Here is a 24,846-nt window from a genome sequence, read left to right as displayed (position 1 = left end):
CGATTCTGAGCATAGTTGTGAAAGGATTCAATGGTACTTAGAGATTCTGACTTGTATTGAAACAAGTAAACCCAGGTGTTTCTGCTGTGATCATCAACTATAGTCAAGAAGTGCCTGTATTTTCCTTTAGTGCGTGATGACCTTATATGGACTCCATATATCCAAATGAGTCAATTCAAAAGGAGTTTCTGCATGAGAATCACTCATAGTATAAGGAAGTTTGGTGTGACATGGGACATGAGATGCATACTTTGAGATCTTGATAAGTATGAGGCTTGACACAAGGTATGTGTTTCAGTTTTGCAAGAGAGGAATGTCCCAGCCTATTATGCCACAGAGAAAGAGAATCTTCAGCAAGTTTCACAGATTTTAGGGTAGACACTTCAGTTGTACAGATAGTGTCCTGTTACTGAGTTTTTGCCAAGGTGTTGACAAGATAATAAAGGCCAATTTCTCATTTCACCCCTACCCTTGATACTCTGAGTGTGATTATCAATAATCACACAGTATGTAGGGAAGAATTGCACTTGACACTGATTGTTTGCAATCAGCTTCTACATAGACAACATATTGTGCTTGAAAGTTGGCACACATAATACATTCTTCAATTGCAGGCCAAGATCAAGGGATACAATCCCTATATGAGATATATCAGCCTTTTCACCATTTGGAAGGTTGATCTTCTCAGTTGCAAGAATTCTGCTAGATTTATCTAGCATGTGTAAATGAGGAGTCATGTGATCTGAGGCCCTAGAGTCTATAATCCACTCCTCTAAGCTTGCAGCCACATTACAAGAGATCGTTCTTGAAAAATGATCAAGTTCTTCATCAATCTCAGATCCTTTAGACCGAGACATCAATTTTGGCATTAATTTTGCGATTTTCTCAAGTTGCTGAGGTGTGAATAGCAAACGTGCACCATCTGCACTTGACTGAGATATAGAAGCCTTTTTAGGCCTACCAGATCTGCCAGGTTTAGCACCTGGTTTCCATTTTTGTTGAACACCGGTACCAGCTCTATTTTCTAGAGCTGAGCTTTTGTGTTTTGAGTGCCAGGGAGGATAACTGTAGGCGTCGCTTGAAGTGCGCCTACGTTAAAAGCATGTGGTGAATATGCTTGGCACTCATAGGAAGTAGGAATTGACATATATGGTAAGGGACACGATTAGGGACAAGGAAAGTAGGGAGCCGCCAACAAGTTTTTAAGGAACTTGTAAACCGTTCACGAATCATAAAAGGCAACCACGATAAAGGGACAACGATAGGCAACAACGATTGACCCGTGAATGTTACACCCCATTCATAATCCATGAGATTACTAACTCCATATGGTTCAGAACCACGAAAGGAGGATCGAGGATGATGGTACGAAGTGAGTCATGGAGTCACATTCGCCCGTATTGGCCTCTACTCGATTCTTATAGTGAAAAATGATTCCTGCAATCTCAAAGGCATACAATCAAAGATTCAATTTGCTCCAAACTATCATTAAGCTAAATTGGTTTAATATTAATGCAACACATAATTCTAAAATATTGTGATCACTTGAATTAATTAACAAGATTAAAAAGGAACCTAAACCGGTTGTCCAAATTATCTTATTAGGCATGATTTTCAATTACATATTCCCTTTAAACATGCAATATGATGATCAATAAAAAATATAATAGAATAAACATTAATATTGGAAGCAATTTAACAATAATAGTGTTAGTCAAATTAAATAATAATAACAACCCTAATCATGATAACAGCAATATAAAATAAAATAAGAGTAATTAATTTAATTAATTACTTACATTCTACGCGTTCCTTTAAATTGCTACATCATGAATAAACTGTTAGTAACTTCAATAAAAAAAGTATAAAGTAAATGAAAATTAAATTAAATAAAAAGTAGAGTTGATTTGGTCCAAACCCTCAGTTATTTGTACCTTTCACGCCTTGGTTTAAAGACGGAACCTCGGGTTAAGTATAGACTCCTTGGAATGCTTAGGGGAATTATTATGGAAGAATAAGGAGGCTAGAAATTAGGTTAAAAAGGGAGAAGAGAATGATTTTTGGTGTAAGGTGAGAGAGAATGATTATTGGTGCCCCGAACTGCAGAAAGGGGGGTCCTATTTATAGGGAAAATGTGCTGAGGGAGCACACGGAACCCTAAAATGATAAAAACCCTAAAAAAGTATCCCGCGACACGGCAAAGTGTACCGTGACATGGGAAATCCCACCGTCAGACGGGAAACTTTCCCGTGACACGGTACAAATTTGCGTGACACGGGAAATATTTAGGTTACGGGAAGTGAAAACGCGTTTAGGGATTACGCGGAGAAAACACGGAGCAATCCCGTGGAACGGGATGTGCACCGTGACACGGGAAGAAATGTCGTGACACAGCATTGTCTACTGTGGCACAGTGCAGTATGCCGTGTCACGGTGTAAAAAGTACGCGGAAATTACACGGAATATTCCCATGTCACGGAATGGGCACCGTGTCACGGGAAATTCCGTGACACGGGAAATTGCACCGTGACACGGTGCAAAATCCCGTGACACGGGGGAAAATTGTGCAGAATTACAAATATGGGCACCGTGTCATGGGAATAAGCCCCGTGACACGTCAGCTTTTGCCGCGTCGCGGCATTTTTGCTGCTGCGCGGTAATTTCAGTTTTTTACCCGTTTTTAAAATAATCATAACTTTTGATCCGTAACTCGAAATAATGCATATGATATATCATTGGAAATATTATCAAGTCTACTTTCCAACCCAATTAAAATAAAGTCAAAATGATATGTAGACTTTAAGATATGGTCGTTTTAGTAGAAGGGTGTCGGTTTTAGGCCGAGTGTAGTGTTTTGCTCATATCTTTTTCGTTATAGCTCGGAATTGGGCTTATGATATATGATTGGAAAGCTTATTTAAAGGCATATCCAAAAAAATAATAATTGGATCAAAATTGTATATCCATAAAATAAGTTTCTCTCAGTTTTGTGATGTGGACACGAAAAGTGGAAAATAGGTTATGGTTTAGGGAAATGAGCTAGAAATTGGATTGGTTCATGAAATATGTTGGATAGAACATGGATTTAAGCACTCAAAATATTAAATACTCAACTCGACCAATAATGGCGGTGAAAGGTGTTCATCAACGGGTTTGGTTTTGGGGAGACATTTTTAGGTGTCTACAGAAGCCCCCACTTTGACTGAGTTTGTAGAAACGTCAGTTTCGAAAACGATAGTCAAAGTAGCCGAAGGGACGGAGAATGATTTAAGACGTTCTACGATCCTAAATCATTCTGTATACGCCGATACCTGCAGAAAAATGTTAGTTCTACAGATAAAAGAGTAAAGGGATAGAATGCTTATCTAACACCAGTGTATTGGTGGCAAATGAGCTTGGTAGCTTCCTATGCTTGAAGGAATCCATCGGATGACGTCTGTTGAAATGCTTTCCATGCCTGAGGAAAGTCGACTGAGGAGTTTGGTAGTTTTCTAAGCCTTGAGAAACCTACCGGATAATACTTTCCATGCTTGAGGAAAGTCGACGTATGAATTTGGTGTCATTCTATGCTTGAAGAAATCCATCGATGATGCTTTCCATGCTTGAGGAAAGCCGACTTGGCGGTTTTGTATACTTGAAGAAAAATCCACCGATAACGCTTTCCAAGCTTGAGGAAAGCCGACTTGGCGGTTTTCTATACTTGAAGAAAAATCCACCGATAATGCTTTCCAAGCCTGAGGAAAGCCGACTGATGAATATGGTGTCATTCTATGCTTGAAGAATTCCACCGATAATGCCTTCCATGCTTGAGGAAAGCCGATTTGGCGGTTTTCTATACTCGAAGAAAAATCTACCGGATAATACTTTCCATGCTTGAGGAAAGTCGAAAGATGATGAGATTGCAAGTCTCTGTGTATTGAGAACCTTGCGTCATGAAATGATGGTGGTCCGCTTTTCCCCGGACGTGGGCTGTAGATGGTCCGCTTGTCCCGGACGTGGGCTGTAGATGGTCCGCTTGTCCCCGGACGTGGGCTGTAAATGGTCCGTTTGTCCCCGGACGTGGGCTGTAGATAAAACCTGCAAAAATAAATTTGCCAATGGACTCGTATATACTGTGATTGACTTGACCACTAACTTGACCAAGTTTGACTTGATGTGACATGACATATGTATGACTTGTGAGTGTGTGTGTGTGTGTATATATGTGTGTGTGCAGACACAAGCAAACGAAGATGCAAAAGCAAAAAATTTCCGTCAATTTTTGTCATGAGTGGAGGGTACCGACTTTCTCCCGAAAAAGAAAGATGTGAAAACTGAACTTTTATTTTCGAACTTCCTTCCAAAAGAAAAGACGCAAAAAAAGGAAAGAAGTTTTTAGCTTCCTCCTTGAGCAAGACGAAATGAATCGTATGGATTGAATTGCTTGTCCTGAAAATAATGTATGCATGATGCATGTTCTTAGGCCAGGAGGCTAAGGACAATTACATCATGTGACACGATAGATGAATGAACTTAAGTCATGGAGCTAAGCATCATATATGGTGTAAAGAAGCGATTTTGAACGTCACTTAGGTCTGGAAGCTAAGCACGTATAGTGATTATTGCATAATGAATGTTGCTTAGGTCAAGGAGCTAAGCACGATATGCTTTGTATGATTAAAAATCATTGATATATAAATGTTTCTTAGCACATTATGCGAAACAATGAACATTGCTCAGGTCAGGAAGCTAAGCAAGTATACAATGTTTCTTCTGCTGAATGTTGTCTTTAAATATGATGAAACATGCACAGTGTTGAAACAAGATTTCATGATAAAGGGCTCTTAAAGGGAAGGATGATTGATATGGATATGGATGTGTGAGTGAAGTGTGTGAATGTGATACTAAGGCTGGCTGCAAAGGTTATGGCGATGGAAAGAGGTGTGAGAAGAGTTAAAGATGATGACTCTTCAGGCTGGGTAAGCTAATGTGATTTGGGTTCAAGCCCCAAAGTCTAGCTCTAAATGGGTAGGGATAAGCATTGGATATTCTTTGACTCGATCATGCATGGATATGAATATGAATGTGGCCGCACCTCGATGTGAGGTTGCCTACGTATCCGTTAGGAATCAGGTCGAACGTAGCTCTAACCGAACTTTGCACAAGTGTATGTACACCTCAAAGAGGTCTTTCAAGGGTTGTAATGTGGTTAAGTTGATGGTTTAAGGAAGAAAGGGGTAAAAGGCTCAAGACCCGAGAGAAGCCCCCAAGATGTGTAATTGTGAATTTGAAAATTTTGAATTTTGCAAGTTTATTTTCAACTTTTTTTTTTTTTTTGTTTTGAATTTCTTTTTTTCTTTTTTTTTTATTCTTTTGAATCAATGTAGACAATCTCAGATCATGCGGTCCATCACTCACTTAGCATTCATGTTTCGCAGGCACGGTACCAAGCACTCGATGAGAGACGCAATTTGAGACGTGTTCATATCAAAGACATTGGAACACTTGCCTTTAGACATTGTTTTATTGTTGCTTTCTTTTTTTTTTTTACTTGCTTTTTGAATGTTATACAATTACACATCTTCCAATCCCAGGGTTAAGTGAATGTGGGTTGAAGAAATGAAGGCCAAACGTTAGACGAGGCTCAAAATGGTTGATGAAGAAATGGAATGTGATTGAACGGTTAACATGGAATGACATGGTTGCAAAGGTGCCTCAAGTCATTGGTGTACCTTGGGTTTAGTTCGGTAATTGATTTTTTTTTTTTTTTAAATTGATAATGAATGAATGAATGAAAAATTCTATGATCGAGATGTAAAGGAAAATTGCTCATTTTATTAATGGAAAAGGTGAACGAAACACATGAAACATATAAAAATTCAAAATGGAAAACCTATGCTAGACATGAATGGGGAATGGAGATGAATGATAAAGAAAGAAATCATGAAATCTTACACGAAGGATCTGCTGTGTGCCTTGTGTTCATTACTTCTTGCCGCCTGGAGGGACAGGAAGTTTGTTTGCATCCACCAAGTCTTGAATGACGTCCTTCAATTCCAACATTGCTCCGTAGTGTGGCCCCTTCCTTGATGGTACTTGCAATGGGCGTTGGGATTCCATTTGGCGCTCCTTTCTTCAGGTTTTGGCTCTGGAAATGGCCCAATAGGTGTGATTAAGCCTTGACTGTAAAGGCGATCAAAGGCCGCATCATAAGTCATTCCTAAAGGAGTGTAAGTTCTTTTCTTCTTGGGCAATGGAGTATCAAGAGCTAACACTTCATTGAGATCAACTTGGCTTATATTGTTGGTAGTATTTTCGTGCTTAAAAGACGAAGAAGAAGGATGGTCGCTCTTCTTGTTTTTCCAAGTGTTATTATTGTTACTACCAGCAGTCTTTATTAGCTCATCCTCGATATTGATGCCGATGTCGTATACAGCTTTGAAAGTGTTCAGTGGAAGAAATTTGAGATGTTCCCTATATTTATGAGTCATATTTTGAATAAAGAGGCGAACCATCTCTCTTTCTTTGGGGGGATCTACCAAGAGTGAAGCTGTTTCCCTCCACCTGTTCAGGTAAGCGGTGAAGCCTTCATTCTCTTTCTGTTTGAGAATGGAGAGTTCACGTTCAGAAGTTTTAGTTTGAATGTTACACTTGTAACGATTCATGAAACTGTCGGTGACATCTTGCCAAGTCGCAGTATGCTTGGCATCTAAGGAATAAAACCATTGTTGGCAAGCATGTTCTAAGGAGAGAGGGAACACCGTAGGGAAGAGTGTTACGTCCAATCCCTTAAGAGCCATGGTTGCAGAGAACGCCTTCAAATGGAATATTGGATTGTCAGTAGGCTTGAACTTTGGAATATCAGCAGTGGAGAACTTTCAGGGAGTCTGTCCTTCACATCCAAAGGAGTGGGAGGCCGTTCCACATAAGTGAAATCCTCAGAAATCTTACTCATTTGTTCCTTCAGTTTGTCAAGGGTGGAAACAGTGACCTTGTTTTGTTCCATGGTAGTGACCCTAGTGGTAAGGGTTTGCATCATGGAAGACAGTGCCTCGATGGATTTGTTGATGTTCTCAATATCTTCTTAAGTGGCCATTGTAAGGTGATGAGTAATGGAGATGGAAAAGTTCTCTTTGAACGCCTATTAGATCTGAGAGATTGTTGTGGTAATGACTCGAACCGTATTAATCTATCCCTGTTCCTTGACCAAGTACTGTGAAATAAAATAATTCACTTAATTTTTTGACTCATTGCTCAAGATAGGAAAGGAAGGAAAAAAAATAGACATTTGAAAATAGGTGAGAAAACTCCACTCATTTTTTTTTATTATGACGAAAAAAGGGTGCATGAACCTAATATACGATCATAAACGACCTGGTGCACGACTCGAGTCGGAACATAAAGAAAGTGTGTGGACTATACTTGACTCATGAGTGACTAAGTGATGTTATAAGACTCGTGGTATGATCGCATGGCTAGACATGTGAACAATAACCAAAATGACTGACGCGAGGACCAAATTAACACGGAAGACTTGACTGACGCGGTTTTTTTTTTTTTTTTTTTTGGAAAATCCACCGTGTCACGGTGGAAATTGCCGTGACACGGTGAACTTTCCCGTGCCACGGTAAACATTCCCGTTCCACGGCAACCCTTCCCTTTTTTTTCTGCAGGTCCACCGCGCCACGGTGGACTGTGCCGTGACACGGTGGTCAGTCCCGTGTCGCGGCAACCCTTCCCCCGTTTTTTTTTTTTTTTTTTTTTGCTAATTACTAAGTGAGTACGGTCCATTAGCAATCGTTAGTCATAAAATAATCCACCATAGACAAAGAAAGATCGTTAAGGTTAGGATCAAAACGACCAAACATAAAACATGTAGGCACAATGATGCAAAGAATAGTTCGCAACCTAAGGTCAAGTTCTATGTTCGACTATGGTCAAGTTTATTTGGTGTCAATAGGGTACCATGGTTAAGAAATTGGACGCGTTAGCAAGGCAGCCTCCCTTGAGGGTGTATGCCAACGGGCGGCTCCGCGAGTTCGTGATGAAATCGAACTCGACTCCATGGTTTGGGTGGATTTAATAACTCGGATGAACCCTTATTGCCATGAGCGTTTTTGGGTTGATAGAGCTTAAATCCCCCGGGGCTAAGACGTATGTAGAACACATACGTTTTTTCAGAAAAATCGAAGGAAGTTGACTGTGAGAAGAGAAAATAAGCCACCGGACTGATTTTAGGACTGCCGTGACACGGCAAAAATTCCCGTGCCACGGTACTGTGCACCGTCAGACGGTGCACTGTACCGTGACACGGCAGATTTTGCCGTGGCACGGCAGTCAGAAGATCTGACTTGTGCCCTGTTTTCCTTCGTGCGCAACCAAGTTATTCAATTTTTCCTACGGGGCAGACCTAAATGCGACGTTAAAATGTCTATGCATATGCAAAAATGCCAAATTAATCACAGGAATATTTTTTCAAGAATCTTTCAAGTCTCATCCACTCATCTTAATTAAATATCGATCACTCAAATCGATAAATAACCAAGAATCCTCCCCAGTGGAGTCGCCAAATTGTAGGCGTCGTTTGAAATGCGCCTACGTTAAAAGCATGTGGTGAATATGCTTGGCACTCATAGGAAGTAGGAATTGACATATACGGTAAGGGACACGATTAGGGACAAGGAAAGTAGGGAGCCGCCAACAAGTTTTTAAGGAACTTGTAAACCGTTCACGGATCATAAAAGGCAACCACGATAAAGGGACAACGATAGGCAACAACGATTGACCCGTGAAGGTTACACCCCATTCATAATCCATGAGATTACTAACTCCATATGGTTCGGAACCACGAAAGGAGGATCGGGGATGATGGTACGAAGTGAGTCATGGAGTCACATTCGCCCGTATTGGCCTCTACTCGATTCTTATAGTGAAAAATGATTCCTGCGATCTCAAAGGCATACAAACAAAGATTCAATTTGCTCCAAACTATCATTAAGCTAAATTGGTTTAATATTAATGCAACACATAATTCTAAAATATTGTGATCACTTGAATTAATTAACAAGATTAAAAAGGAACCTAAACCGGTTGTCCAAATTATCTTATTAGGCATGATTTTCAATTACATATTCCCTTTAAACATGCAATACGGTGATCAATAAAAAATATAATAGAATAAACATTAATATTGGAAGCAATTTAACAATAATAGTGTTAGTCAAATCAAATAATAATAACAACCCTAATCATGATACCAGCAATATAAAATAAAATAAGAGTAATTAATTTAATTAATTACTTACATTCTGCGCGTTCCTTTAAATTGCTACATCATGAATAAACTGTTAGTAACTTCAATAAAAAAGTATAAAGTAAATGAAAATTAAATTAAATAAAAAGTAGAGTTGATTTGGTCCAAACCCTCAGTTATTTGTACCTTTCACGCCTTGGTTTAATGACGGAACCTCGGGTTAAGTATAGACTCCTTGGAGTGCTTAGGGGAATTATTATGGAAGAATAAGGAGGCTAGAAATTAGGTTAAAAAGGGAGAAGAGAATGATTTTTGGTGTAAGGTGAGAGAGAATGATTATTGGTGCCCCGAACTGCAGAAAGGGGGGTCCTATTTATAGGGAAAATGTGCTGAGGGAGCACACGGAACCCTAAAATGATAAAAACCCTAAAAAAGTATCCCGCGACACGGCAAAGTGTACCGTGACACGGGAAATCCCACCGTCAGACGGGAAACTTTCCCGTGACATGGGAAATATTAGGTTACGGGAAGTGAAAACCCGTTTAGGGATTACGCGAAGAAAACACGGAGAAATCCCGTGGCACGGGAAGAAATGTCGTGACACGGCATTGTCTACCGTGGCACAGTGCAGTATGCCGTGTCACGGTGTAAAATGTACGCGGAAATTACACGGAATATTCCCATGTCACGGAATGGGCACCGTGACACGGGAAATTGCACCGTGACACGGTGCAAAATCCCGTGACACGGGGGAAAATTGTGCAGAATTACAAATATGGGCACCGTGTCACGGGAATAAGCCCCGTGACACGTCAGCTTTTGCCGCGTCGCGGCATTTTTGCTGCTGCGCGGTAATTTCAGTTTTTTACCCGTTTTAAAAATAATCATAACTTTTGATCCGTAACTTGAAATAAGGCATATGATATATCATTGGAAATCTTATCAATTCTACTTTCCAACACAATTTAAATAAAGTCAAAATGATATGTAGATGTTAAGATATGGTCGTTTTAGTGGAAGGGTGTCGGTTTTAGGCCGAGTTTAGTGTTTTGCTCATATCTTTTTCGTTATAGCTCGGAATTGGGCTTATGATATATGGTTGGAAAGCTTATTTAAAGGCCTATCCAAAAAAATAATAATTGGATCAAAATTGTATAGCCATAAAATCAGTTTCTCTCAGTTTTGCGATGTGGACACGAAAAGTGGAAAATAGGTTATGGTTTAGGGAAATGAGCTAGAAATTGGATTGGTTCATGAAATATGTTGGATAGAACATGGATCTAAGCACTCCAAAGATTAAATACTCAACTCGACCAATAATAGCGGTGAAAGGTGTTCATCAACGGGTTTGGTTTTGGGGAGACATTTTTAGGTGTCTACAATAACCAATCACTGTCTAACAACTCTCACTCTTATGTCCTTTCAAGCCACATACAATACACACAATTGCCCTTCTTGACCCAATGGTCTTACTGTAAAGAGCCATTGTGTCATTGCTACACTTGTTGTAGCTCAACACTTCTCTCTGAGCTTCTTCCTGTTGTAGAGCAGCAACTGTTGTTTCTACAGAAGGAAGAGGTGTCTGAAGCAACAACTGGCTTCTCTGAGAGTTATATGCTTCATCCAGACCATTTAAGAATTGAAACAGTTTAGCTTCTTCCCTCTGAGTCTCAATTACACTTAACAAATTCCTAACCTCAGGAGTAGGTTCATTAATAACAGGCAGCATATTCATGGAATCAAGTTCTTCCCAAATAGCATTCATGCAAGTGTAATATTCATTTACAGGCATAGAATCTTGCTTAGTTTCAAAGAGTTCTTTGCTGAGTTTATATTTTCTAGATCCATTAGTCAAAGAAAATCGTTTCTTTAGATTCATCTAGATTTCTCTAGTAGAGGTCATAAACATAATTGATTTCATAACATTAGGTGAAACATTGTTAGTAATCCAGGCAATTACCATGTCATTGCAGGTATTCCATAGCTCAGCTTTGATTCATCATCAGTGGGTTTGTGCACCGTTCCTAGCACAAATCCCAGCTTGCGTTTTGATGAGAGGTTGATCTCCATGGATCTACACCATGATCTGTAATCAGTTGAGCCTTGAAGCTTTTCCACTTGAACAGATGTAGCACTATTTGAAGGATGTAGGAATAGAGGATTCAACATGTCCTGGAAGGAGATTCGACCTCCAGTCATAGCAGAAATAGAAGAAGAATAAGAGGAGAAAGAATAAGAGAGATAAAAGGAATGAGATCAGAAAATAGATTAGAAGAAGAGAAGAAAACAATACAGATTTTTCAGAAGATCAGAAGATAATCAGTATTCAATATTATCAGATATCCAACACTGCATTGATTTGCTTTGATACCATGATGAGTAAATTGAATCAATTATGCAATGATTCAATGTAGAGGATAATAGAGAGAATTTAGAGAGAGAGAAGATGGAATTAGATTGCATGCAGGAAAGGAATACAGCTCACACCCTTATAGCATGAGCTTAAGGAATCTAATAACAAACTTAGGACAGCTAATCAATTGTGCAATGAACCTGACAAACCGTCATAGGAAAAGGACAAAATAGCAAAACACAATTAAAAGCAGAGTTATTCTTTGTGACTATGACATGGCAGCTGATATGAGAAGATAATTATGACTATAATCTTATTATGTATTATAACCAAGTGTACCATGCTCATGGTACACCTGGGTGTATGGTGAAATTTTCACAATGTGCCAATGATTATCTGATATAATGGAAATCAAGTACTCGTATGGTTTTATTGATTCCAATTATTATCTGTTAAATGTATTTTGTTCAATATTTACAAAACATCTATCTATCTATATATTATACTAAAAGACAAACACCTCAATGTGAGATTGACAAATGTCTTTTTATGATTCGTTGTCTTTTTTTTTACCTTTTTTTTTATTATACATTGATGTTTCCATATAAAAAAAAAAAATTCTAAATATCTTATTCTAAATAATTACATAAACTATTGTAGTAAAGTCTAGAATTATCATTTCTCAAATAAAAAGAAAGTGTTATGATTATATTTTGGGAATTTGTCTTTGTCAATACTCGATAGCATACTAACATAGAGTGATATTTCTTTGCTTAAAATGTAATTAGTTACTATAATAGATGGTTGTGATAATGGTCAGTGAATCTATTATAGTAAAGTCTAGAATTATTATTTTTCAAATTAAAAAAAAAAAGTTCTAGAAATATAATGGTAGCATTAAACGGTAAAAATAAAATATTCTAAGGATCATTAACCTATACTAAAAGCGAACCTAAAGTGACACTTGTCACAATCTCATTAAAAAATTTTCCCGCCCATTTAACTTTCCATTTTTACGCAGAATCTTTAAGGAAACCATTTTATAATAATTTAAAATATCTTTCTTCCAATTAAAAATCTTAACAATAATAATTCTCCATATAAACCCAAATAATATATTTTTACATATAAGTAGTCTTTTATTTGGTATTATTTTTGTAAAAATAAAATGAGGTAATTATTAAACAATACTGCTATATATTATTTTAGTCTTCGATAATACTATAAACTTTTTTTTTCTTCCAATTTTGTTACTTTTGCAATAATGTTTAATTCAATTAAAAATAAAATAATTTTGTTAAGATATATATACACTTTATTTTCTACTCTTAAAATTCGTATCAATACTAACGCAACATGTGCGGGTACTATCCTCTTAGAATTTTTTTACAAAAAATAAAAACTTCAAAGACCTCCTTTTTTTTTTTTAATCAAGTCTAAGTGTCACTAATCTTGACATTGATAGAGTTACATATAAAATTAAGTTATATTTATTTTTGAATTAGTATTATGAGGTTAAGTTTTTTTATAAAATTCAATGCAATAACTCTTTAGAAAATTTAATAATAACCGTCCATTGCACGGGATTTAAACTATTTTTTTTTTTAAGTTAGATTTATCAGTTTGGGTGGTAATTTTTTTTCTTTTTATTTTTTTGTGTCTTTGTAGGTGGTATTTTAAAATAAATTTTCTTATGGATAGGGATTCCAAAATTGGGTCGTGGGTGATACAAAATTTCCTAAAATAATGTGAACGGAAATATGCAATACAATCCTTGAATCATTGAAGAGGTTTTTTGAGATTCTGAGGGTTGAAGAGCTGGCATGATCAAAGCTCTTACTACTAAGGATGGCAACGGGTCGGACTAGGAGCGGATTATGCTAAATCTGACTCCGACCCGACAGGAAGTCGGAGGTTAAATCCGACTCCGACAGTCCAACTCCGACTACGACTTCAATATCCGACTCCGACTCCGACTCCGATCCGACCCGACTTCGAGTTTTTTTTTTTCATCATTCAATATACTTTGAGATGTTGGGCTATTTGGGCCTTTACAACCCACACCCAATGTCACCATGACCCACACAAAAATCCACTATCTATTGGAGTCGAAGTCGGATAATCCGTTAAAGTCGGACATTTGTCAGAGTCGGATTTTTTGTAGGATCCGACTCCAACCCTCCTCCGACTCGGAGTTGGATTATTTTTACGGAGTCGAACTCGGATTGCTTTTTTCTCGGAATCGGAGAGGATATTTTACCTCGGATCGGGGCGGAGTAGGGTCGGATCCGGACTAGATTGCCATCCTTACTTACTACTAATAATACTCATCCCCATTTTTTTTGATTTTAGGGTTACGAGAGAAGAGGGAGATGGGAGAGAAAAGGAAAGTGTAGAGAGAGAATGTTGGGAATCGGGGGAGGTGGAGGTGGGGTGACGAAATATGTATTTAGATGTTTTAATTATGTGAAGGTAAGGATTGTCTCCTTAATGGTTATGTGAGACTTAATGGTATAATTTTTTATAATTAAACTAGCCTTCTAGCCCATGCAATGCACGGGTTATTCATATAAAATTGTATTGAGAGATAAGTGAGGAAATATCAATAAGTCATTATAGGGTATAATATGTAATCGAAAACATGATTAAAGAAATTAAAATTTTGGAACTTTAATCGAAAAAGAGGCTTAAAAAGAAGGTGGAAGGACTAAAATTAAAGAGAGAATATATGAAAAGGTTTAATTAAAGGGGAGAGATGAAGATGAAGAGATGAAGTGTGTATGAAAGATGAAGTATAAGTTTAATGAAAGAATTAAAAAAAATGGTGTAATAAAAAATTAATAGTGTAAGATGACATGTGGCACTATGGTTAGAGAAGTGTAATAGAATGGATGAGGACATGTGTCTTTCTTAGTTTATTGGTTATGATTTTTAAATACTATGTATAGATGTATAGATAATAGTGTTAAACTAATGATAAGTATTAAATATTACCGTGCATGGCACGGGACTTAACCTAGTATTAAAATAAAATTAAAATATTCAAATAATAAAATAAGATAGAATATTTTTTGTATTATCATCTATATAAATAATAGTCATGGCCATAGTCATATCAATCTTTACACTTTTCATTTTAAGGTGATATCATATATCTATATTACGTAAAGGTTAATATATTGTTCTTCAACACGACATTCACTATATGATATTTGACCTCACACCTCTTACAGAATCATGGTGAATAAATTAATTTACTGAAAAGAAATTATTTTTGCTGAATTGAAATTATTTTTACTTTACCTTATTTTGTTGAACTGAAATTATTTTTACTGAAACAAAATTATATTTGCTGAACTTAAATTAATTTTACTGAACATAAATTATTTTTTCTGAATTGAAATTATTTTTACTGATTTTCTATTATAATTCTTCTTTAAGAAAACTATTGAACTGAAGTTATTTTTATTGAACTGAAATTAATTTTACTAAACTGGACTTATTTTTACTAAACATAAGTTATTGCCGCTGAAGTGAATGGTATGGTAAGAAAATTTTAGTTTTTATCAACGGGAGGTAGGAAATGATTTAGTGTACTTCACTTATATAGTTATGTGGAGCATACTTCATTTATTTTTCAACTAAAAAAATACATTATACAAAATTAAATAAAAGGGAATAAAATAAAATAAATACAAATGACATATTAATTTGTTAGTGAAATGGAGCCCATTATTACTAATTGAATTATATATGTTAGTTTTTTTTCCTTACGAGATTAATAATGTTTTTTTCAAAAAATTAATAAATTGATTATAAATCGTACATCGCACAAACACTATGCTATTGGACTATTTTGTTCAATTTTTGAGAAAGACGCTTTTGTTTGCTCAATATGAAGGAAATAGACTGTTATGTTCAATGTGCGTGGAATATTCTAATAGCCTTTGTTCAATATGTCCAAAAATATCTATCTATTTCACACAACTTGCACAGAAATGAGCTCAAAAAAAATTTAAAAGCGAATAATTAAACTCCATCGTTCCATGTCAAATAATGATTCATTGCATTTTCAATGTTAATTCTAATTGATTTAGGTAGTCACATTCCTAAAAAAAAAAAAAAAAAAAAAAAAAAAGCATCTTGTTTTAACATAATATCATGTGTAAAAGAATAAATTTAAGTTTAAGAGTGTTTTTTTTTTTTTTTAGGTGGAAAAAATAAGGAAAAAAGGGGTTGCGTTTAGCACACTCCAGGGGCGGAGGGAGGGTACAAGGGGGGACAGCTGTCCCCCCACTACAATAAAAAAAAAAAAGTTAAAACAAATTATGTACAACTTTAAGAATAAGAAAAAGAGTTTGGTTCAATGGTTTTAGGGGTTATTAGTAGTCTCCATGGTCATGGGTTCATCCCTTTAACCAACATTTTTTTTCTTCCTCTTATCTTGTGTGTTTCTTTACTTCAAAGATTCAATTAGAAGTAATACATAGTACTACTTAATGACATCATTTTTTAAACTTCTAAATTACCATAGTAATTTACATTTTTTTTTTATAATGCATACATTACAACCCCAAATTATTGGTTATAGTAGGGATTTCGGGTAAAGGTGTCATATCTCAATATAAATTAAATTGTCACGAGTTTAAAAACTTTGAACCTATGGATCCGCTATTGACCAAATTTAAATAAGAAATTGTTTATTTGTTAGGATTATCGTGAATTAGAAATCATATTTATGAATTATTTGATAATTTTGATTGTATATCACTTTCAAAAAAAAAAAAAAAAAAAAAAAAGAAAATTTGAAGGTGAAGTTGTAATTGTAAATATGCCTTTTATTTTTCAATTTTTGGACTGTATAACTAAGAAATTTGGATTTTTGGGTTGCAAAACTTATAAGTATTAAGCATAGTCCGTACAATTTTTGTATGTTTAAAAGGTTTGTCCATTTATAGAATGTACGCCACCTTTAGTCCGTCCCCCTCGGTGGAAAATCCTGGCTTCGCCACTGGCACACTCCATGCGTTTCCATCACATGGAGACGGATGAACATCTACGCCACTCATATAGATTTATTTAAACAAGCAAAATTAAGGGAAAATGGCCGGAAACAGTCTAAAATTTCTTCTTTTAACAACAACCAAAAAATTAGAAAACCATAGAGAGAGGAAGAGAGGATGAGAGAAGAGGAGAGGAGAGTTTCAACAGCTTCGTCATAAGTGGAATAGTGCTCAAATAAAATCCTCCTATAATGTAGAGTAGTGCGTGTCCATTTTGTGTCCGTACCCAATCTTGTGCAAACTAGTCCATCTACCTTCTGTCGCATTAATCTAGTCAGTCAATGAAGTGAACGTACAAGTTACAAGTAAGTCAAGATTTAAATGATGGGTCCTGTTTTAATGAACAAAGGAAAAAAAAAAGACTTGCCAATGTGTTTTGAACTTATGATCCTTTAACTCCTGATCAGAATTTCTGGCTTCTTCCAACACTATAAAGTATCAACCAGTATTACTGTATTAGTACAACCAACTTTAAAAATGAATGTAAATAGGTATTTAGAATTAACATGAAAAAGGCCAATTTCACAAGCTAAGGCCCTTTTACTTCCATTATAGTTTCCCAACTGTATTACCCTTGTGCATTTATTGCCAGCAAAAGACATCCACATGCTCTACCTTACTTTAAACATCAGTTTATCTCTCTGAATTTGCTGCACATTTAGCAACTTAGTTTTGGTAATGGAGGAAATAACTCAAAGTATGGACCAAGATGTCCAAGAACCATCCAACAGTTCAACAACTAACTCAGAAAAAGTGTCTTTTTTTGGGTTATTTGCTGCAGCTGATACATTGGACTACTTCTTGATGTTTTTTGGTGGCGTTGCAGCTTGTGTTCATGGTGCTGTGCTACCTGTTTTCTTTGTGCTGTTCGGCCGTATGATTGATTCTCTTGGAAAATTAGGAGCAGATCCTAATACAATGTCTGACCGTGTTTCGCAGGTACGTGATGACTCTTTATTATATCTAAGATGTCCCTCCATTTTTAGCAAAACTGTTATCTGCTTTTTGTGTTTGTCTTTGGCTTGGTAATAATGTACATGAAACCTTATTATATTTCGTCTGCCACAAAACCACGAGGACATGTACAAAATTTTTAGGCTCTGTTCGCTTCATCTTATTTTGAACTATGCTGTACTTAAATGATTACTTGATTTTTTATGAAGTTGAAACATTATATCTTTAAGTTGAAGAAAATGAATCTTATACATGATAAATAAATGTGGATGTATGCGAATTGCCTAGCCTTGTTCAGTTGTTCGTATGCAATCATTTGTTCCTTTGGATTCTTATGCTACTAAAATGATGCTGTCATTTTCATAAAGGTCAAGAGCATTTAGAATTGTATTGGGAGTAATAGAAGTTTCACTAAGATAAGAAAGATTTGTTACTCGTATTTGTTACAGCAAGACTTATTTGAGTAAAAATGTCCTGTTTACTTTGCAGTTATTTTCATGTTGCATGCTAAGAGAATATATACACATTAGTTTAAGTTATAGCGTTTGTTTGGCGACATCCATTTTGTGCTAAGTGTTGTCCTTATATATGTGCACAATATTTGGGTCTTTCGGAATCTTGAAGAACTGATATATGACTCTAATGATTTATACCTTGCTTACAATCTTTGTTTTTTATTCTTATCTGCAGCTTTCTTTGTACATGATTTATCTCGGATTGATAACGTTTTTGAGTTCGTGGCTAGGTAAATTTCTTCTGGTTATTTTAGCTTTGTATGATGTAGTTAAATATATATTTCTAGACATTTCTCTCATTTCCTCGACAATTTCCTGGTGTAATCCTGTGCAGGAGTGGCATTTTGGATGCAAACAGGAGAAAGACAAACAGCGCGCTTGCGTTTGAAATATCTTGAGGCTGTTCTAAAACAGGATATAAATTTTTTTGACACTGAAGCCCAGAACAAAAACTTAGTCTTCCACATTACTAGTGATGCAATACTAGTACAGGATGCCATAGGTGAAAAGGTAAGTCTTTTTCTGATTCCTCTACTGCTTTTCGAGTTTTTCCCCTCCTTTTTACACTCTTTCATCTGGCAGATAGGACATAGCTTGCGCTACCTTTCTCAATTTGTTGTGGGTTTCATAGTAGGCTCCTTGTCAGTATGGAAGCTTGCACTTCTCACCTTGGCTGCTGTTCCTTTACTTGCTATTGCTGGAGGAGTTTACACTGTCATTATGTCTACTTTATCACAAAAGGCAGAAGCAGCTTATGCTGAATCTGGCAAGGTTGCTGAAGAGGCAAGTTTCCTGCAACTTCTCAAACTGCTGCATTTACGTTAGATTTATTTTATTATTTTTTTTTTAAAAAAAAAGCTCCTGTTCTTTTTTGTCTATAATGGATCAGGTGTTTTCACAAGTTCGTACAGTTCATTCATTTGTGGGAGAAACAAGAGCAGTGGAACAATACTCTAGATCACTTCAGAAAGCACTTGATTTCGGGAAGAAGAGTGGACTTGCAAAAGGTCTTGGTATTGGATTCACTTATGGACTTCTGTTATGTACATGGTCTTTACTTCTATGGTATGCCAGCATACTTATCAGACATCGTCAAACTAATGGAGGCAAAGCCTTTACAACAATTCTGAACATCATCTTCAGTGGATTGTAAGTCTTTGTTGACAGGCAAAAATGTAGTATATACTTGTTAACCATGCCTCTTCTGAACAGAATTAATTGTTGGCTTTTGCAGTGCACTTGGTCAAGCTGCTCCAAGTATCGCTGCTGTAGCTAAAGCTCAGGCTGCTGCTGCAAATATAATTAACATGATTAAAACTGATAGTAGCTCCTCTAAAAGATTTGCTTCTGGAATTACATTACCGAAGATTGTTGGGGAAATTGAGTTCCGTGAGGTCTGCTTTTCTTACCCTTCACGGTCTAAAATGATCTTTGAAGGTCTGAGTTTCTCAGTTTCAGCTGGAAAGAGTTTTGCTGTCGTAGGTCCTAGTGGCTCAGGAAAAAGCACAATTATTTCCTTGGTTCAACGCTTCTATGACCCTTCCTCAGGTATTAAATTGAAGTTACTATATTACTTGATTAAACTGTGAACATCAAGCTAGGCCTTTTTATGTTTAATATGACAATTAATACCAGGACATATACTGTTGGATGGGCATGATGTACAAAGTCTGCAGCTAAAATGGTTGAGAGAACAGATGGGATTGGTTAATCAAGAACCAGTATTGTTCGCTGCAACCATAGCAGAGAACATATTATATGGTAAAGAAGAAGCCGGTATCCAGCAAGTTGTGGAAGCTGCCAAAGCTGCAAATGCACATTCTTTTATCCAGTCTTTACCTGATGGTTATCATACTCAGGTAGGAATCACTCAGATCTGATTACTTTGTTTTTGCTATACATACTTCAGTATTTGGAACTTGAAAGCATATCAGTCTATCAGACACCATGAATATGAGTTCGGGCTTCATAGTTCATGCCATAGGATGCATATGTATTTACAGCTATAATACTTATCGCTTTCAGGTGGGACAAGGAGGAACTCAACTTTCTGGTGGACAAAAACAACGAATCGCTATAGCAAGAGCTGTGATACGAAATCCAAAGATATTACTCCTGGATGAAGCCACAAGTGCTCTTGATTCTGAGTCAGAGCATGTTGTTCAGAAAGCACTAGAGGAGATCATGTCAGAACGAACAACAATTGTAGTTGCTCATAGATTATCCACTATTCGAGATGTTGATCAAATTATTGTTCTCAAGAATGGAAGTGTAGTTGAATTAGGAACTCACGAACAATTAATCTCAAAAGGGGGAGAGTATGCAGCATTAGCCAGACTACAAGTTTCAGAAAACAACTTGGATAAAACCGAAAAAATCAATGAGCAAAGTTCACAAACCTTGAGCTATTCTGAGTACAACAAGAACGTTCATCCCTTGGAAGACCCAAAATCAATGGAAGACCCAAAATCAACTTCTGCTAGAGAGCAGGAACTAAGTAATTACAATGAAGATCCAATCATTACATATCCTAAGCCATCCATTAAGGAGCTTATTAAGTTAAATGCTTCAGAGTTTCCCAATGCAGTTCTTGGGTCTGTTGGGGCCGCTTTGGTCGGAATTCAAGCTCCTTTATTTGCCTTTGGTATCTCATATATGTTAACGGCCTTCTATTCTAATGATGACTCCAAGATCAAGCATGAAGTTCGAATAACTTCATTTGCTTTCCTTGGGGTTGCACTCATTACTATTCCGATATATCTAATGCAGCACTACTTCTATACTTTAATGGGAGAACGAGTCACCACTCGTATTCGCAAGCTGATGTTTTCAGGTTCAGTTTTACAACTAGGAGTCTAGAACTCATACTACTCCCTCTCGCTCAGGCTAAGTTAACATTGCATAGGCATGAAGAATAGAGTTTTGGGGGAGGGGAAGGGGAGGGGGGGTTGAAAGGGGAAAAAAAATTAGGGTGGGTGTGGGTCCCAAATAAGAGGAAAAGTAAGGTAATAATTCTAATAAAAAATAATATGTCTAATAAATTTTGAGACATTCCGATACAATAAAGTATATGTTAACTTAGGTATGAGACAAAGGGAGTATTATAATTATGTCATATGATTCATTTATGTTATTGATTATGTTTCTTCCTTTTTCTCTTCATGGCAGCTATGTTGTCAAATGAAATTGGGTGGTTTGACATAGAAGAAAATAGTGTTGGTTCATTGACATCAAAGCTAGCAGCCGATGCAACACTTGTTAGGACAACTCTTGTTGATCGACTATCAACAATTGTGCAGAATATGTCACTCATTGCAGCATCATTTCTCATTGCATTCAAGTTAAGCTGGCGCCTTGCAGCTGTCACTGTTGCCATGTTTCCCCTGATGATTGCCTCCTCCATAGCCGAGGTTAGAGATGTTTTGATGAACTCATCAAAACAAGAGTTACAATTTATGTGTTTAAGTCATATGCATTTGAGCACCAGGTAGAATTGAGGAACCTAATGTGGGTTTTCAGAGCTGCTAGAAATGTGATGTTTTAGGTACAACCAAGATGGAATTGAGCCATCTGTTTCACCTCTAAGTTTATATAGTCCATTCGTCCCTGTCTGTCCCAACTGAGTTTATTAGTATGGGGTACGTATATTAAGGCTGGGAAATGTAGAGAGAAAAAGAAAAGTACTGTAAATGAGTTTGAAACTAACTTTAGAGAAGAAGTACAGAGACAAATCTAGCAAAGTACGCGCTTTAAACATTTCTAAAAATAAGCATAAAATCACCATATTTGAATGTTAACTTCGAGATGGAACAGCATATTTTGGTTGAAGTTAACTTGGATGGCACTCAGACACATGGATTATTACATAGCATTGCCCAAGTTTTCATTCTGTCAACTTCCTTTCCCTCTGACATTCAGTTTTTTGTTTTACATTTGTGCAGCAATATTTCCTGAAAGGCTTTGGTGGGGATTACTCTAAAGAGTACTATCGCGCTAATGCTTTGGCTGGAGAAGCGATCTCAAACATCAGAACAGTTGCTGCATTTGGAGTTGAAGAGCAAATCTCAAAGCAATTTTCTATGCACTTGAACAAGCCAAATAAACAAGCTGTTCTACGAGGCCACATATCAGGTTTAGGGTACGGCACATCATTACTCCTTACATTCAGTTCATATGGGTTAACCCTTTGGTATGCTTCTGTTCTGCTAAAACATGGAGAAAGCAACTTTGGTGAAATTATAAAGTCCTTCATGGTCTTAATTACTGCGGCCTTTTCAATAGCTGAAGCACTTGCTCTTACACCCGTAATAATGAAGGGATCGGATGTACTAGGATCAATATTTCTCATCCTCAAAAGGAAAACAGCTATCGACTCTGATGATCCCAAATCAACTAAGGTAACAGAGATTAGAGGAGATATAGAATTCAGAAATGTCAGTTTTAAGTACCCAACAAGACCTGAAATACTTGTTCTCAACAACTTCAGCCTAAAGGTTCCTGCAGGAAAGAGTATAGCAGTTGTGGGTCAGAGTGGATCAGGAAAGAGCACCTTGGTATCCCTTGTGATGAGATTCTATGATCCATCTTCTGGCTCAATTTTGATAGACGGGATTGACATCAGAAACTTGAATCTGAAGTCTCTCCGGCGTATGATAGGATTAGTACAGCAAGAGCCAGCATTGTTCTCCACCACAATATATGAGAATATACGCTATGGTAATGAGGAGGCAACAGAAATCGAAATAATGAAGGCTGCCAAAGCAGCAAACGCTCATGGGTTTATAAGCAGAATGCCAGATGGATATGATACTCGAGTGGGAGAAAAAGGGTCCCAGTTATCAGGGGGTCAGAAACAAAGGGTGGCAATTGCTCGGGCAATACTAAAAGATCCATCCATCCTGCTTTTAGATGAAGCAACAAGCGCGCTTGACACTTCATCAGAAAAGCTCGTCCAGGATGCCCTTGAAAAACTCATGCAAGGTCGAACTACAATTATAGTGGCTCACAGACTCTCAACTATACGTGATGCAGATAATATCGCAGTCATGAGCCAAGGAAAAGTATGTGAACTTGGAAGCCATGAAGAGCTTGTTAGCATTCATGGAGGTATCTATGCTCAATTGGTTGATTTACAACAGAGAAAATCCAATCCTTCTGTAGATTAAGAATTTAGTCAATGTTACCTTTTGAATCGAGTATCCCTCAACTGTGACCGAAAGTTTTCCACATTCTTGGGCACTAAAAGTCATCCCACCAGATGGACCTCATACTGAAATGAGAATAAAAAGTAAGTCAAATAAAAGGAAGAAAGTCACTTCTATTCAACCATGAAATGTTCAAGGACTATCAAAACAAACTAAAAAAAATCTGTTAAGAGTTCCTTATTTTGTCAGAAATTCCTTATTATAAATTTGTTTTGTACAAAAACAGGTGAGCTACAGAATAATGTTGAACTTAAATGTATATGTTGTCATGTTGTGCAATGATAATTACCTTTAAAAAAAACATACTGTACATTTCGTATTGTCATGTTCTAAGCTCATGCTATGTTGCCTTAGTAATTGTGCTGATTAATGCACTACTGTGGCATATCTGCACAAGAAAGAAAAATGTTGGATGAATAAAATTACAGAGCTTTTTATTTACCAAGAAAAATCAACTTAGACATTTTTTGTTTTAGGGGGAAGAGTGTTTACAGACATACATCTAGGCAGTAGACACTGGCCCGGCAACATCACCAACTACACTTCATCGCTTCCAAAGCTCGTCTATGGAAAGGGGTCTAGTACGTTCATAAGTTCATATATAATCTGAATACATCGGTGCAGCCAAGTCTTGGTCAGTATATGGTCACCACTAAGTAGTTCTAGATCGATTATCATCTGAGCGTGCGTGTCTACGTGTAGAACAGGCATAATCAAAGTCTTAGTCATTATTACAGTATATAGGATCAACTGTCTAAAGTACAACCATGTATTGATCACGACTTCATTTTGTAGGAAATTAGCTACTCGTAGTAAATACAATCAAATGGACTAATAGATGAAAATCAAAAGTCAGGAAAAAAACATTTATCTTCAGCTCAGCTGCTCATGTTTTGCTGATATTCTGAATGTTTGATCAATATTTTGCAACACCAAACAAGCATTTTAGCGAACACCTTATATGCATACGTAAAAATGTAATGTGTCAACAACTCAACATTCAACAATGCATGATGTTCAAATATGTACCTTGCTCCAAACTGATAGCAGCCCAGAAATCCAAAATGTGGCCTCTTTTTTTTTTTTTTTTTCGAGAAAAAAATGTAGCCATTATTTATATTAATTATATACAAGTAGAAATTAGGGTTAGGGATCTCAGAACTAGCTCGTTTATTGGTTGTGTTTGTGTTAACTTCTCTATAAGAGATTAGGAGTACACAAAATTATAATTCTATACATGTCACTTGTCTCTTTATCTCTCTTAAGCAAAAAAAATTGAAAAATAGAATGAAGTGTCATCCCATGTCAATTTACCAACGTCCAACGCAAGGAGTCAAGGACTTTCAATTTGGGGGGGATGATCTGAGTCAACATGAGGTCAATTGTCCAACTCAGCACAAGTCCATCACAATTTCACAAGTTTGGCAAAGATACACGCCAATGAATTATGGGTTATACATGGACATTATTTTCAAAAGTTAACATAGCCCCTTTTAAAACTAGCATACCGAATAAAGGAACTAAC

The 24,846-nt window shown here is 36.7% G+C and overlaps 1 protein-coding gene across 1 annotated transcript; it reads left to right on the top strand.

Annotated features, from left to right (window-relative positions):
* Nucleotides 1–17,263: 17,263 nt before the first annotated feature.
* On the top strand, nucleotides 17,264–23,616 carry LOC145640861 (ABC transporter B family member 13-like). Its single transcript, XM_081692096.1, has 10 exons — nucleotides 17,264–17,587; nucleotides 18,293–18,347; nucleotides 18,452–18,627; nucleotides 18,700–18,900; nucleotides 19,007–19,266; nucleotides 19,352–19,665; nucleotides 19,753–19,976; nucleotides 20,143–20,950; nucleotides 21,286–21,527; nucleotides 22,059–23,616. Exons 1-10 carry the CDS (start codon nucleotides 17,327–17,329, stop codon nucleotides 23,280–23,282), a joined length of 3,765 nt encoding a protein of 1,254 aa, XP_081548222.1. The 5' UTR covers nucleotides 17,264–17,326; the 3' UTR covers nucleotides 23,283–23,616.
* The last annotated feature ends 1,230 nt before the right edge of the window (nucleotides 23,617–24,846 follow it).

The sequence above is a fragment of the Chenopodium album genome, chromosome 7 (assembly GCF_948465745.1).
Source record: "Chenopodium album chromosome 7, dcCheAlbu1.1, whole genome shotgun sequence".
In the NCBI taxonomy this organism is placed as follows: domain Eukaryota; kingdom Viridiplantae; phylum Streptophyta; class Magnoliopsida; order Caryophyllales; family Amaranthaceae; genus Chenopodium; species Chenopodium album.
This window is presented reverse-complemented; position numbering and strand designations above follow the sequence as displayed.